The sequence below is a fragment of the Camelus bactrianus genome, chromosome 3, assembly GCF_048773025.1.
Source record: "Camelus bactrianus isolate YW-2024 breed Bactrian camel chromosome 3, ASM4877302v1, whole genome shotgun sequence".
Lineage (NCBI taxonomy): Eukaryota > Metazoa > Chordata > Mammalia > Artiodactyla > Camelidae > Camelus > Camelus bactrianus.
Genome location: NC_133541.1, coordinates 100,248,552 through 100,263,547, shown reverse-complemented (window position 1 = coordinate 100,263,547; position 14,996 = coordinate 100,248,552). Strand labels below are relative to the sequence as shown.

General features: G+C 45.0%; 1 protein-coding gene across 6 annotated transcripts in view; it reads right to left on the bottom strand.

Annotated features, from left to right (window-relative positions):
- The window catches only part of LOC105061745 (protocadherin alpha-C2), a 161,458-nt gene that overhangs the window by 13,805 nt on the left and 132,657 nt on the right, over nt 1-14,996 (bottom strand). For all 6 annotated transcript variants that reach the window (XM_074360811.1, XM_074360812.1, XM_074360810.1 and 3 more), the window contains exons 2-3: nt 14,667-14,725; nt 11,638-11,726 (exon numbers count right to left, since the gene is read on the bottom strand). In XM_074360811.1, coding sequence (XP_074216912.1) covers nt 11,638-11,726; nt 14,667-14,725 — 148 coding nt within the window. The remainder of the gene's footprint in view (nt 1-11,637; nt 11,727-14,666; nt 14,726-14,996) is intronic.

The following is a 14,996-nucleotide window of genomic DNA, read 5'->3' as shown; positions in this document are numbered from 1 at the left end:
TTGTCTTGGACACGATCAGACCAAGTCCATCAGAATTACCTATGAACATTTTCAAGGCCAGTCCTTTTTACAAAAATACTGCATTCACCTCCCTTTTGGTCCCACACTTCTAGGCACTTAGAGTTTCGCAGAGAAAAACACTAGGTTGATAGCTCGTGAGCTTGTCTCGACATATTACAGGATGATTTCTGAAGCTGCAGGAGAGCTAAGGGGGCTCAACAGAGGCTCCTTTCTTAAAAAACCAACCAACCAGCCAACCTTCTGGTGTCTCTCTACTGCCAGCAACTCAGAGTTCTAGTTCTTTAGCAGGGTTTTTAAAGCTCTACAAAATCTGAACCCAGGCTACCTTCTGATCTCATTTCTCAACGGTCCTCCACCTCACCTCACACATCAAATGCACTTATTCTGTTCACCCAGGTGATGCACTTCTGGGTTTTTTTGTTTTTTTGTTTTTTGCTTGTATTGTTCCTTTTGTCTGGAACTGCCCCCCCCACACACACACACATCCTATGTACCATCTGTCAATACCCAGTATTGAGTATCACATACCCTCTGACCTGGTCTCCTAAATCCCCAGTTCCATCTTCTGGGCTCCCATAACATCCAGCGTTCACAGCTGCTGAAGGAGAGTTTGGGCCCCGAAAAAACAATCTGGGAGGCCCTCTCAGGAAAGGTGAACCAGACGACTATATTTACACGGGGTTTTGGAGGATTACAACACAGACGCTGGGTCTCATTCTGGACTGACAGGCCCTGGTGGTTTGTCCCAGCTTCCCCTAACTGGACCTGCCTATACACAGCACTGTTATATCCTTATTACATGACATTGTAATATTTCTATATTGCATCTTTACATTTCTATTCCCCCCAACCCTCTGCTAGATTATGAGGACAGGACTGTGTTATATTTAATATTAAATTCACATCACCTAGAACAGAGACTGGCCTTAAATCGGTGCTTAATAAACATTTGTTCAATGACTATATAGAAAGTTCCAACCAAATTCTATATTGAAGGCAAGTCAGGCAAAGTACCCTTGGATCCTCAGACAGGATAATCTAATACTCCTTTATGTGTCTGTGTGAGAGAGAGAGGGAAGGAGGGAGAGGAAGAGAATATGAATGAATGAATGAATGAATGGGTATTTTAAAAGACAATGCTGTTAGTAGTGGTGGCTAAGGGTGAAGTTCTAGGGACCCGCCTGCTAGGTAGGTTTTGTGAGGATCTTTCTAATGCCTTTCAAATCACAACCATTTAGAAGGCTAAGTAGCCTGGAGGCAAGGTTGTGACCTTGAGTAAGAAAAAAACAAAGAAGCTAATATATCTCTAAATGCCTAGAATTAGAGAGAACACACTGAAGAGCTCATCCTCCCTACAGAAATTTCCCCAAGGCAAATATTTAGTATCAGTTTATACTTGGGCCAACAAAGGGAAGTTGACATGACACTGATCACTGATTAAACACAACCCCACTGGCTGCAGACTGCAGGGACCACAGTCATATCGACATCTTGGTGACACTAGGAGCCTCCAGGGGATGCTGGCCTCCAGGGAGGCACTTCCCTGGGTCTCAAGGCAATCACCATCAGAGGCAAGAGGGTGATTTAGTCTCCAGACAGAGCTGGTGAGGGTGCTGAGATGCTCGAGGCTTTGGAAGTCCTCAGCCTGATAGGATCTCAAGGAGGTAGCTAGTGTGAGACTAGGTTTGTTATGCAGAATGCTCCTAAAAACAAAAAATCCTGAGGACACGTGTATGCAAAGAATTGGCTTATAACCTCCCAGACCCCTGCCCCTGACATAGGAGGCATCGCTGAGGAAAAGTAAGATGTAGGAATAGAGAATGAAGTACCCCACCCCCCAATGCCCACAACTCCCAACACACACATACACATCGATCAAGCTCTACACTTTCTTCTTCAGGAAAGTCCTAGATATACCTTTTGATCTGCTTTTCACCTGGACACAGATGCCAGACCCATATGGGACAGGCAATAGGCAGTGCCTGTCTCCTGGCATCACCCTGGGGTCAGTGACTTCTCTGCTAGCTACCATGCCCTTTAATTGATTCCTTCCAGATTAGCTTCTTTCCAAAGAGTACCATCCTCTCCTGACTGCTCCCCTGACTCTTGGAAAAATACTCTTAAGCCTGGGACAAAACAGTATCTCTTACCCCTTAACATAATAATGTAGTGGGACTGGGAACCGTTTCCCTCCTCTCTCTGCATCTCCCTCTACAGAGGAGGGAACACCCACCAACCATCCTTCCTTCCTTGGGGGCTGTGCTAGGAAGTGAGCTCTCACCTTTAGTTCCACTGCCTTACTTGCTCTTCCCAGAAAAGAAAAGTTATTTGTCTGATTGGGGAGATTATCATGAGCCAGACTTTCAGTGGATCCTGCTTCCCAACTGGGCGAAGTGAGCATCAACAGTTACTGTTCTTTCATGACACACCTCTCACTTAGCTCTCCTTCTCTGCTCTAGCTCAGCCTACGGTACCATCACACCAGGACAAGTTTCCCCTCCTCTTCAAGGGAGGGGCCTGCCAGTCTCGATTTTCTTCCCTTGCATTTGGGAGCTTGGAGGCCCCGTCATATTCTCCAGACCTTCTTTCCCGATAATAAGCCTGACTGTGAACTTTGATCCCTCAATTGGGCCTGTGCCTCTATTCTTAATTAGATAAAATTTGGAGTGAAAGGGGAGGGTGGTGAAAATGTCTCCAGCAAACTTCTGACAATTAACAGCTTTCAAAAGACCCTTGAAGTATAGTCCATATTGACTACCCCCTCTTCATGGTCCTCATATGCATCTTAGTTTACCTTCACCTCTGCTGAAATTTACACACAAGCGGCCACCTCTGCCTGCGTGTGAAAGACCCTGAGGTAGGCAGAATAATGGTGCCCCAAAGATGCCCACATCCTAACTCCTGGGACCTGTGAATATCTTATGCTACATGGTAAAAAAGGACTTTGAAGATGTGATTAAAATAAGGATCTTAAGCTAGAGTGATTATCCTACTAATTATCCAGATGGGCCCGATGTAATTGCGAGGGTCCTTAAGAGGGAAGGAGGAAGGCAGGAGAGTCAGAGTCAGAGTGAGACTTACAGGTGCTAAGCAGCTGGCTTGGAAGAAGCCAGAGGAAGGAGCCACTAAGCCCAGAAATGTAGGCAGCTTCTGAAAGCTGGAGAAGACAAGGAAACACATCCTCCCTTAGAGTCTCCAGAAGGAATGCAGCCCTGCTGACACCTTGGTGTTAGCCCAGGGAAACCCGTTTTGGACTTCTGGTTTCCAGAATGATAAGGTAATAAATTTGTATTGTTTAAAGTCACCTAGTTTGTGGTCATTTGCTATGGCAGCTCTAGAAACTAACACAGATCTTGGTATCCGGAAGTGGGGTGCTGCTGTTACAAAGGACTGAAAATGTGAAAGTAGCTTTGGAATTGGGCAATGGGCAGAGACTGGAGAATTCTGAGGCTCACAGGAGAAAGTGCCTAGATTACCTGGAGAAGACTGTTGGTGGAAATACGGATATCAGTGACTCTGCTAGAGAGACTTAGAAGTGAGTATGGTAGAGAAAACACATACTGTCATAGGGAATACCTAAGCAATCCTGAACAGACTTTGGTTGAAATACGGACATAAAAGGTGCTGCCAGAGAGGGCTCAGACGGAAGGGCAGAACAAGGCATTGGAAACTGAAGGAAAGTGGATCCTTGTTATATACTGGCAGGAACCCATCTTGAGTTTAGCCCAGGAACACCCATTCTGTCTTTCTGACCTCCAGAACTGTAACATAATAAATGTGTGTTGTTTTGAGCCACAACGTTTGTGGGAACTTGTTACAGCAATAATGGGAAAGTAATTCAGGCCCCTCAGTCTGCCTGGAACTCAGTGAATAGTCCTTTCCAAGTTATCAAACTGTTTCCTTCACCGCCCAAGTGGAACCAAGTAACAGTATCATGTTATTTAAATACACTGGGTTTGGCAGCAGGCGAACCTGGGTTCAAATGCCGCCTTGGCCACTGCATTCACTAATGAATTCAACAAATATTTATTAAGTACCATCCTATACTAGATAGCTGGCTTGACATTGGAAATATAACAGTGAGCAAAAAACACTAGATTACTAGATGTAAGGAAGGACGAATGTAAGAAAGTCCTTTAATTCCCCCACGCCTCAGTTTTCCTTATCTAAACATGGGAAGAACAGTCACTTTCTCTTTGCTGAAGTAAGCAATGCATATAAAGTGCTTATCACAGTTCTCAATAAATAATAGCTGTTATTAAGTCTCCCTTTCTCTTGTTCTAAAAGACTATTTCTACAACCCAGGGAGGGCAACAGCACAGGATTTAAAGACTTTGAAACTTCAGTAACAAAGGACCTCCCCCCCCAACAATGACACACATACCTCCTTGATACAGGTGTTAGCTGAGAGAAGGAACTTCTGTCTTCTGTGGTCCATCATCCAACACAGAGCCAAACTCACAGGTTCAAGGGCGTCCTCCTCAGGGCTGTTTACATACCTGGTGATGCTCTTCTCCCCCCAGAACACTCTGACATGGACCTTGATGTGACTATAACTTAAGTCATTTACACTGGCTGAAGCCTCCAGCCTTGTCACAGACCTTTAGATGACACCAGGTACTTACGGGAACAGAGATGTGACACACATGTGCTTGGGTAAGACAGTATCTATGATGCAGTTAAAGAACATTAGAGAGGAGACATGGGGAATGTCACCTCTCTACCCAGCTGGGCCCATGATGTCACCTAAAGCAGCAGCGCTGGACATAGGACTGGGCCAGTGTCGGAAGTAAACCCAAGCTGGCCGGCTTTCCTGGACCATCGGCAACAAACATGTTTGTTCAGACTTTCTGCACAGAACAGGCTTTTCAAATTTTTGAAGTTTGTTTGGTTGTGTTTTTTTACCTTCAGTCGCAGCTGTAAGCTGGAGGCCTAGGGTACGCTGTTTGGGATTCAGCAGTCAAGGGGCCCAACGCTAATACAATACACTTCTCATCATTCCCATTGTTTTGTGATCCAAATTTGGTTTCTGAAAGCTACCTTTTCATCCCCTAAACTTTTATAGTTATCCTCTTGGTCTGACTCCTACAAAGCTCTCCATTTCCTATTTTAATACTAGGCACACACATCCTTTTTTCCTTTACTTCCTTCGGTACTGCCATCCCCGGGACAGGACTGCCTTCTCCAGGCCTTCACCGAACCCGTCCGCTCTGAGTTCAACCCTTCCAGGCAGGGCTGCTGCCGAGGCAGCTCTCGGTCTCACTGAGGTAAGAGGGGAAGGGCTCCCGCCTCTGCTCCCTGTCCTTTCTCTGCCTGCGGGTAACAAGCCCCTCGTGCCGAGGCCGAGAGAGGCGCCCCTCCAATCCACAGGCTCATTTCCAGGCCTCCTGGCACTGAGCTCGCTTATGACCTTTCCCTAGAGGCCCCTGGTCTCCAGCCAGTGCTTGACCTGAATATGTTTCTCCAGATCAGGCAATGACCTTCTCAACTGCAAAGCTGACTGCCTCTGAGAAAATGAACTTTTCAAGTTCTTCTGGAAGCTGGACTGAGTTTCTTTAAAAATACTTATTCTTAAAGACCCTGGCTGTTGCTGGGGACTGACTTTCATTTCTAGTTTATGAGAATCAGAGAGGCTGAGGGCAGCGCTCGCTGGAGCTTACGGAGCTTAAAGGAATTACAAGTTATCACTACTCCTCTGCCTGCAACCCAGGTCACAAATAGGTCTTTCTTGTCCAGGCACCTTCCAGGCAGGAGCTCCAAGCCCACCAATTCCAAACAATCAAAGATATCTTTCCCCTGAACCAAGTGCAAACTCTCACCCTCCACTTCCGCTTCCCGCAAAGGTCTCACACGCAGGTAGTCCATCATCTTTGAGCCAAGTCAAGGAGCAGGGTTGGTGACAGCCCCCTTCCTTGGTCCTTTGAGACGCTAGGATCTCCCCAGGGGAAACCTGAATTTTCCTTTTGCTAAGAGGCGTAAGAATTCAGCTAAAAGGGAGGGTAACTGAGAAACTCTGCTGTCTTAAACAACAGAAGCATGAAGTGTATTATTTTCCTATGACATATTAAAAGTTGTTTCTCATGATGAAGTTTCCAGGGCCCAGACTGTGCTGCTCCTGAGGCTCACTGGACGGATCAGTGGTACCCGAAGGGACTATAATGAGTCTCCATTTCCTGGCCCTGCATTAACTGCTTCTCTGCATCTGTGGGTTTGAAGGCAGCTGCAGCCCAAGGGAACAGGTCTTGCTGCTCCTCTCTCCTGACGACACTCTCCAACGTGTCTGCCCAGGAGCCCATGGGATTGGATTTTCAGGAGGCATGTGATCTGTTTTGGGTCACTGTTATGGAAGGAATTCTTTTATTATGTATCATGGCCCCAAGCCTGGCTATACCCTGTCCAGGGCTACAAAACCTGGAAGAATCTGCAGGAAATACAGGGTGGAGGGAAAGAACTAGCTCAGAATCAACTTATTAAACAGAAACATTAGATTTCAGAAGAACCAGGAAGTCTTCATTCCAGTTTCCTATTTACATGACCATTAAAAACAGAAGGTGCAGTGTTCTTCTAAGGAGGAGATGAAGAAAGTCACCGATGGATGGAGCCAGCAGACTTAACCTTCCTGGCTTCTCCGAGGTAGAGGATTCTAATTCCTCTTCCCCCACCACCTTGCTCCCTCACTCCAGGCCAGGGCAGACCACAGGACATAAGCTGCACAAGAACTCCCACAGACAGGCCGAGTGCCACACCCCCAGGAAGTAAAGGCGCAACTTACATGGGGGCTTACTTGTCTCAGCTGGAGACCACAAAGCCAAGCTGGCACTTATCGGCTGTGAGATGCAAGGTGAGGGTGGAGGATAGCGACGGCAGGGAGCTGCCCCGTCCACAAAGATCGCTGATCTCATTTTTTTTCCTGATAAGGATATGCATATCCCTCCCAGGGCCATCGTTGCCATGACAACAGCAGGCCTTAAGGGTGAGCAGGTTAGTGGAGCAGCATGCTTTCTAAATTCTTGAACAAGGCCTGAGGCTGCAGTCACTCATGAAGTGGAAAAATTCATGTTGGCAGAGCTCCTAAATGGATTCCCAAAAACCAAAGGATCATGGCTTCCTTCTGGAGAAGAAGCAGAGATGGTGTCTCCATGGGGCCCCTCCGTGGGGAGCTGATTTTGTCAGACAACTAAGACTACTAAGAGCACGAATCTCCCTATAAAACTAGGGCACAAAAACTGTCCATTTTCCACAGAGTAAAGAGATGCAACAAACCAGGGCAAAAACAATCCCTGAAGGACACAAAAAGGCGCTGTTAAAAAAAATCTTCTCTATAATAAAGCCTTCCCACAGAGACTACTCAGAAAAACTCAGACCTAAATTCTCACGTTGAAGGATAGACTCCTACTTTGAAAAATCATAAAAATAGCTACCATTTACTAGATATTGTTCTTCAGGCTCTGTAAGATGTGTGTATCATCTCATTTAATCCTCGCAACAACCCCACAAGGTAGACACTACTATTATCTCCATTTTACAGGGAAGGAAACTGGGACTCAGAAAAGTTAAGTCATGGCCCCAGGGACATACAGCTGCTGAGTGGCAGAGCCAGAATTCAAATGAGGGTTCCTCTGACCCAGAGTCTGAGCTCTTAGTGATTATCTCTCTGATACGGGGGGCGGTGGCGGGGGGGGGGGGGGGAGGCTTCCTGCTTCTTGCAAGAATGATAAACAGATGCCTTCCTGGCAAAGGTAATTCACTGATTCTGTTGCCCTTAGCGCTTCATGATGAAGGTGGAGTTGCTTCCAAAATGCTTACTCCTGGTGCCTGAGTCTCCAAAGATCTCAGAAACCTCACGAATATTTACTCTCAACTCTGTACCACCCCTTAACCTTTAGGGTTCACTGGGATCACTTGGAGGGCTCATTAAAGCACAGATGCCTGGGCCCCAGCCTGAGATTTTTGATTCAGTGGGTGCTGTCAGTTGCAGCTCTGGGAACTGTCCTACCAGAACGGCTGTCTTGTCACTCTACATGAAGGTTCTCTAACTAAGCCTCCTTGCCCTCGTGGCCTCACTTACCTCATTAACCTTTCACTGTTCAGCCCCAGGTCCCCTGGGGGGTTGCTTGCCAAGCTATAATGTTATCTTTGGCAGTGCTGTGGGGTTTGGAATTCCCTGAGCTCTTTTGAAAACAGTGAACATCTGCCACTCCAAAAGTGAACTGACTGTTGCCTTAGGTAAGTCATGAGAGCCCACGAAACATGGGAAGAGGAGCCTGGAAGAACCAGTAGGAGACAGCAAAGCAGCCGGGCGCCCCAAGGCTGACTAGCTCTCTCAAGGCTGGGACAGTCTTTTTATAACCTCTAGGGATTTCCTCTAGGAACTGTCACAAGGGGGCACTCATTGAAGCCTCTTCAGAGCCTGCACACTGAGAATGTTACAGAGCTGTAAGCGTGAATGCCTGGCTCTTTAAAGCCCCTCCCCCCGAGCCCACACGTCCCTGCGAAGAAGAGGCGGCCACTCTGCCCGTCTGCTCCTTTTCCTTCCCTGCTTAGTCCCACGGGGAGATGCTCAGGACATAAGAAGCCTGTGGTCCAGGCCTGCTCACACAGAAGCGAGGCTGGAGAAGGGGGCCAGTAATGAGGATTAACAGAGTTAATGCCTGACTTGTTTATCCTGCAGGAAACATCACCTGGTGATGCCCCCGCTGATCCCTTCAGACTGCAGCATCTCAGCCTCCGCTTCTGTGGACTGTGAAGATAAATGGACAGTTGAGAGACAACACAAAATAATTCATCAGAGGAGGGAAAACAACTGCAGAGCACACGTGTGATGGAGGACTGGTCACCGCAGGCTCCCCTACTCTCTCTCTGTCCGTGGCTGCTGCTGGTGTTGGTGTGAAAAGGTGCTGGCTCCTGAGAAGGCCTCAGACACAAGTGTGAGGAGACTCAGGCACCCAGACGAAGCCTCTTGGAAGCAACAGCACCTTCGTCAGGAAGCACTAAGGGCAACAAAATTAGGGGAAGGCGGGCTCTCCTTGGGACTGCAAACAGCCAAGTTTTCTGCAGCATGTTCCTTTTTTCTCAGGCAGAACTAATAAATCTCCTCATTCTAGCTCCAGGAGGGTGGCTAGGGCGGTGACTGGACTGTACAGATGTCAGGATGATCCAGACAATCTTGGAAGATCTGTATCTGGGCTTAGAAATGAGAACTACTGAATTCTGGCCACCATGCTATCAGCTAAGGCCACAACAGAGACTGCATGAAACAAAAATATCCCAGCAAAAAAGGAGTAAGATTAGACATTTATTGATACTATATATGTTCAGCTCTTTCCTTCTTCTCCAGTTGTCATGGCAACTCAATGAGATAGGTGTTATTATTATATCCAATGTATAGATGGGTTAATTAAGAAAACAGGAATTTAAGCAATTTGCTTATGCGCATTCAGCAAGTTAAGTTTGGAGTTGGAATTCGATTCAGATCCATCCCCAAACCATAACCTTAATCTTTGTGCCGCATTCACTCCAAACAGTGCAGAATGGATTTTGAGTCCTAAAACCTAACAGAGCAGGAGGCAGAGGTGCATCTCTTTAACGTCACCTCCCTGTGCAGAGGTATGCTGAAAAGTATGGTCAGGTCGCCCTCGGACTAACTGGAAGGTGTAAGCTCTGTCCAGCTCAGCCCATGAAAACTGTGACTCAGGAGTCAGCAGCCAGGCACGGCCCTGGCCGGAAGGGATTACACAAGAGGGCTTAGGACAGCAGGGAGGGGAAGCAAAGGTGCCTCCTTCCCTATTTTCTGTCAATAAGATGGGTTCCTAACATTCTTTGGACCCTGAAGGAGAGACCTGGGCCAGATGCAGATAAAATCATCAGTAGACAGTTCCTGTTTCCCATTTGCCTAGGAAAACACACCAACCAGTATCATCAGTGATGGGGAGAATGTATTCAAAGTTAGTTCTGAGCTCAGCAGCCTGACCTACAAAGCCTCTCTGAGAACAAGAAAAACCCTGAAATGGAGGCGGGAGAGCAGGGCGGGATCTCGTGTGGCTGCTTGGGTTGAGTAGTTCTCAGCCCCATTCTGCAACACCTGGCAGTCTAATCTAAAACCACCTCCTCCTCCATCACTTCTTCACTCCGTCACTGGCGCTGGGGTTGCAGAGTTGTCAATGAACTATTTTATGTTCTTCCCCTTGCCATCTGGCAATATTAGCTCTCTAATGAATTGCTTTAACTTGTGCATTTGTTTTTTTGACAAATGTGACTTTTGGTTGATTTATACAACATTCATAAATAGCAAATGCTGGCTGATTAGAATCAACGAAAACCCTTAGAGCTGCCAGCAAAAATGGGCCCTTAGCTGCACATGTTACTTGCATAGCCTAATCATTTGAAAGGCACTGGATTATTTTGGGAAAGAACTTTTTACATACACACTTATGTAATCTGTTATGTACATATGTATGTATGCATCTGAATTTGGGTGGATTCTTGCAAGCCAGCCATGCTATGAATATAAGAGCTAGATACACTTGGATTGGGAGCTAGACACACTGGGTTTGAATCCTTCTCTACCACTTACAAACTATGTGAAATTGGGTATATTTCTTAACCTCTCTGTGTCTCCAGTTTCTCATTTGTAAAATAGATATAATAAATTCCTCGCAAGGTTGTCATGAAGAATAAATGAGATCACGCACAGCACGATGTCTGGGTATATTATGGCTCAATAATTAGTAACTATTATCATCATGATGATGTTCTATTAATAGAGGATCATGGTAGACAACATTTGCAGTCTCTGTAATCCTTCCTTTCTGAAAACTGCCACAGGGATGCACCTCCAAAGTCGTATTTGTACTACACGACACTGCTTTAGTGACTGAGCAAGAATAAGGAAAAGAAGGAAACGGAAGTTTAAGCAATTTTTCTACGCTCACCCAGCCATCGGGTTCTTGATTCAACCTGGCAGATTCTCTTTTCCTGAAATTCTGGATTAGGAATCAGTTCCCAGTGGTCCTCTGAACTAAGAAACTGTGAGGTGGTCACATTTGGCAACGTGCATGTCAAGGCAGTGAAAGTCAGTCTGCAGAATGATGGAGATGTCAGGGAAGAAGGAGGTCTGACTTTGACGTGAAGTCAAAGAGAGTGGTGCCTGGTTCTGGTAATTTTCCACTTCCCTGAGAAACTCCATTCTATCTATCTATCTATCTACCTATCTATCTATCTATCTCCCTTTTGCTTACAATTTTGAGTGGATTTCCATCGTCTTTAACCAAAAGATCTTTGCTAACAGTGTCATCTCTGAGGCCACCAGATCCTCTCTGTATAGCTCGGAGAGCCTAAGCATTTAAAAGGCACCCAGTTATTTTAGAAAAGAACTTTACACATGCACACACACACACACACACTCACACACATACATGCACCTTTATGTTATCTGTTTTCAACTTTTGAAGTACATTAAGTAGAAATCAAAATAATCACTTATACAAGGAAGGCACACATGTAGGGAAAAGAACAAAGAATAAAAAGAGAGCCATTAACATTTCTGGTCTTACAAAATTGGGTCATTCGATGGCTTTCCAGAACCCAAGCAAGAAGGGAGAGACCGTGGGGCTTTACCTGGTGTCGCACTGGATACTGTTGGCCACTGCTGATCAGGCCCTCCTGGACCAGCCCGTAGAATGCCAGCCTCCTCCAGGTGCACAGAGCTGAGTAAACACACAGACCCAAGTAACGGTGAGACCACACATGCCTTTCCAGCTCTCCTCCCACCCTCAGGAAGTGCTTACATCCCGGGAGGCAGGGCTGCAGCTAACACTTTCTACTCATGCTTGAACTGAAGCAATTTCCGCTGAGCAGTCACCTTGCATAAACTGCAAAAGCACTGCCGACTGCCCGCCCGCTATACCATTCAGGTGATACACGTTTTAGCTTTACAGCAATTTTGGCTTTCATTACTGCCATGTGGTGCTCACTACATCTAACAGGAAGCCCATCAGAGGGCTAATGCCATTTTAACATCTTAATGCTGAAGCAGATGAGGAGAGCTTGGTCTCTAAAGCCCCAAGCCTCTTTGGCTGGCTCTCTTATCTCTGGGTCCTCTATGTGAAAGAGGAAAATACGAACATTACTTGCTGATAACTGTAATATTGTTCCAGTTTGGCCTGATTAATTCTTCACTTTATTTTCTGCTTTACTCTTTCTTTACTCTTTTCCTCCGAGATGAACCACCCTAGATATTCTGGGACCAGAGGAAGTTTGTCACCATCACTCATGGATCCCAGTTCAGAAGAGATTAATTCAGCATGAAATACTGCAGGGAGTGAGACGTGAACCGGGAGATCCTTAGAGGCAAGTAGAGATAGAACATAAACTGCTCAAGGGCAGAGAGGACATCATATTCATTTGTGTATGTCTAACGCTAGCTCATACTAGACCCTCAAATCTTTGCTGGATGAATGAATGAAGAAAGGGACAAATAGGACCCTAAGAGAAAAGAGGATCCACGAAAACCCTCACCAAAATAAAAGGACTCTTTGAAACTAGACATTGGTTCTAGTTTCTACTAGAAACTAGTACTACTGCCTGAAGGGGCCAGAGCAGGTGCGACAGAGCAGGCAAATCTGAAATATTGTTGGAGGAAGGTCATCTCTGAGTTCAATCTTCTCTTACTCTTTGACTTCAAACAACATACCTACTAGAAATTCACTCATTAAGCTCTGCTCTGTGCCTATCCTTCCCATTATCTACACCCTAGAATCTTCTCTTTTTTCCAAATATTAATATCCTCCAAGTGTTCCTGGATCCTACCAGCAAATTGTGTGGGTTCAATGAGATTTGTTCTGAAGATGTAACTACCCTGGGAACCAGCTCAGCTCAAAGCAGAATTTTCAAAGGAACAGGTAACAGGATGTCTGAGGCTGGAAAGGTCAAGAAGCCAAGCACCCGTGTGGAAAAGATGAGTATTAATTAAGTTCACAACGTTACCATATGTCCAGTGTATTATGCTGTGAGGAATAAATTACATTTAGTTTCAATTTTTATTTCATTTCTTATCTTACTTGACTCTCATAACATCTTAATTGAAATCTGAATAGAAGCGCATTTGGCTTTTTTTTTCCCACTTGAAAATGGAATGAGGAAATGATATGTTTTAGAATTTTATTTTAATGTAGTTTTGAGGGTGCATCTTACAGCATTGATACTTTTCATGTAAAGCACTAGTTCAGCTGGGAGAGTAAGAGTTGGTATTCTAAACCATGTTTTCTCCTATTGTAAGACTCCACCACAATAGCTCAGATGCAGGCAAAAGGCTGAGCTGGTTTCTAACAAATAGAAAGCATCTTTCAGATACCTCATACTCTGGCATCTACATGAGTGCCCTCTGGCCTAAAATTATGACCAGATTCCAGTGTGATGTCTCACCAAGCCAACTACCAATCTTCAGTCTTCACTGATTGCTTCTCGTTCAGAAATAGCACCCATTATAACAATTTCTGCTCAATTTGTAATGTAATGCTTGAGAATATGTTGATTCACTTTAATTTAGTGCATTTTAATGGATGAAAACTAGCTTTTCATTAACTCAACACAATCTTTGTAAGCTCTCTCTTTAGAAACCGATATCAGCTTGGTGAAGATCTACTCAAGAGTCACCCAGATATTTTGAGGGGCTGGAGTCTGGAATTTATTTCTTCTCTAAAACTAAATTATTTTGATGGTCATTGGTGATCATTAGTTTCTTGGCCCTCTCCATTTGGTCTCCCAAAGACACTCACAAATAATTAATCTTATTTGGCCCCATGGCATGAATACTAGATCAGCTCTGGCAATAATGGTAGTTAATCAATTACTGTCAAAGAGACAAAGCAGAAGAAGCAAAATTATATTTAATCTGCATCTCAGAGTAATGCCATTACTCTAGGTTAATTTAAAAATAAGCTAGATTTGGTCTCCAGATATTCAATAAAGGCCCTTCATATGGCTTGTCCTCTGAACAGCCCATGTCATTGAGGGCAATAAGATAGCAACAAGATGGAGAAGATAAGGAGACTCTAATAGGGGTGAACACGAACAAGAGTAACAATTATTGTGGTTAATAGGATATTACAGTCAGTGTGTGATGGAAAGCCAAGGTAGACAACATGTGCACATATATTTATTTGTTTGTTTCTGAAATTTTCTTTAATGGAGGTAGTGGGGATTGAACCCAGGACCTCGTGCATGCTAAGCATGCCCTCTACCACTGAGCTATACCCTCCTTTGCCCTGATATATATCATACAATGTACTCAAGTCCAAAAGCATCGGTATTAACTATAATTTTTAGGAAGGGACAAAAGGTCTAGGTAGAGAAGGGATGAAAGAAGTTGAAATGACTTCCTTATAGGAATTTTAATGAGAGAACAGACACAGCAGCCTTTCTCTGTGATGTTACAGGAGTCTCTTATTTGCCAGCACTTGATAAGCACTTGGCACTGACCACTTACAATGTTTCAAGGAAGACACAGGAGACGAAAATAATTGCATTCCCCTGGCAAAATATCTAAGCTTCTCAGTTTTGACAGCTGCTTCCGGCCTATGAAGACAGAGTATCTGAGTCATACACGTACAGTTACTTCTGAGTGAAAGGAGGAGGGAAAGACATACCTGTGCATTCCTGCTCTCAGGGAGGCAGAGTAACGCCAGTCAGGGTTGGGCTGTCGTGGCTGCAAAATCACAGAGGGAGTTTTCGTTAATACGGCAAAACACTGAACTACCAGCGGTGCTGTTAATTGAGGAATTGTTTCTTAAATATTTCCATGCATTCATTAAAAGTACTGAAGGAGCCATTTCATGTGCAACTCTAAGATGCTATCCGCTTATTCAGCACTTCAGGAGAAAATTAAACTAGCTTACAGGGTCCTTACACGGATTAAGTATCATGGAAAACTGGATTTAGTGATGCTGTGAGGACCGACTTTGGCTTTGTGTTGCTCA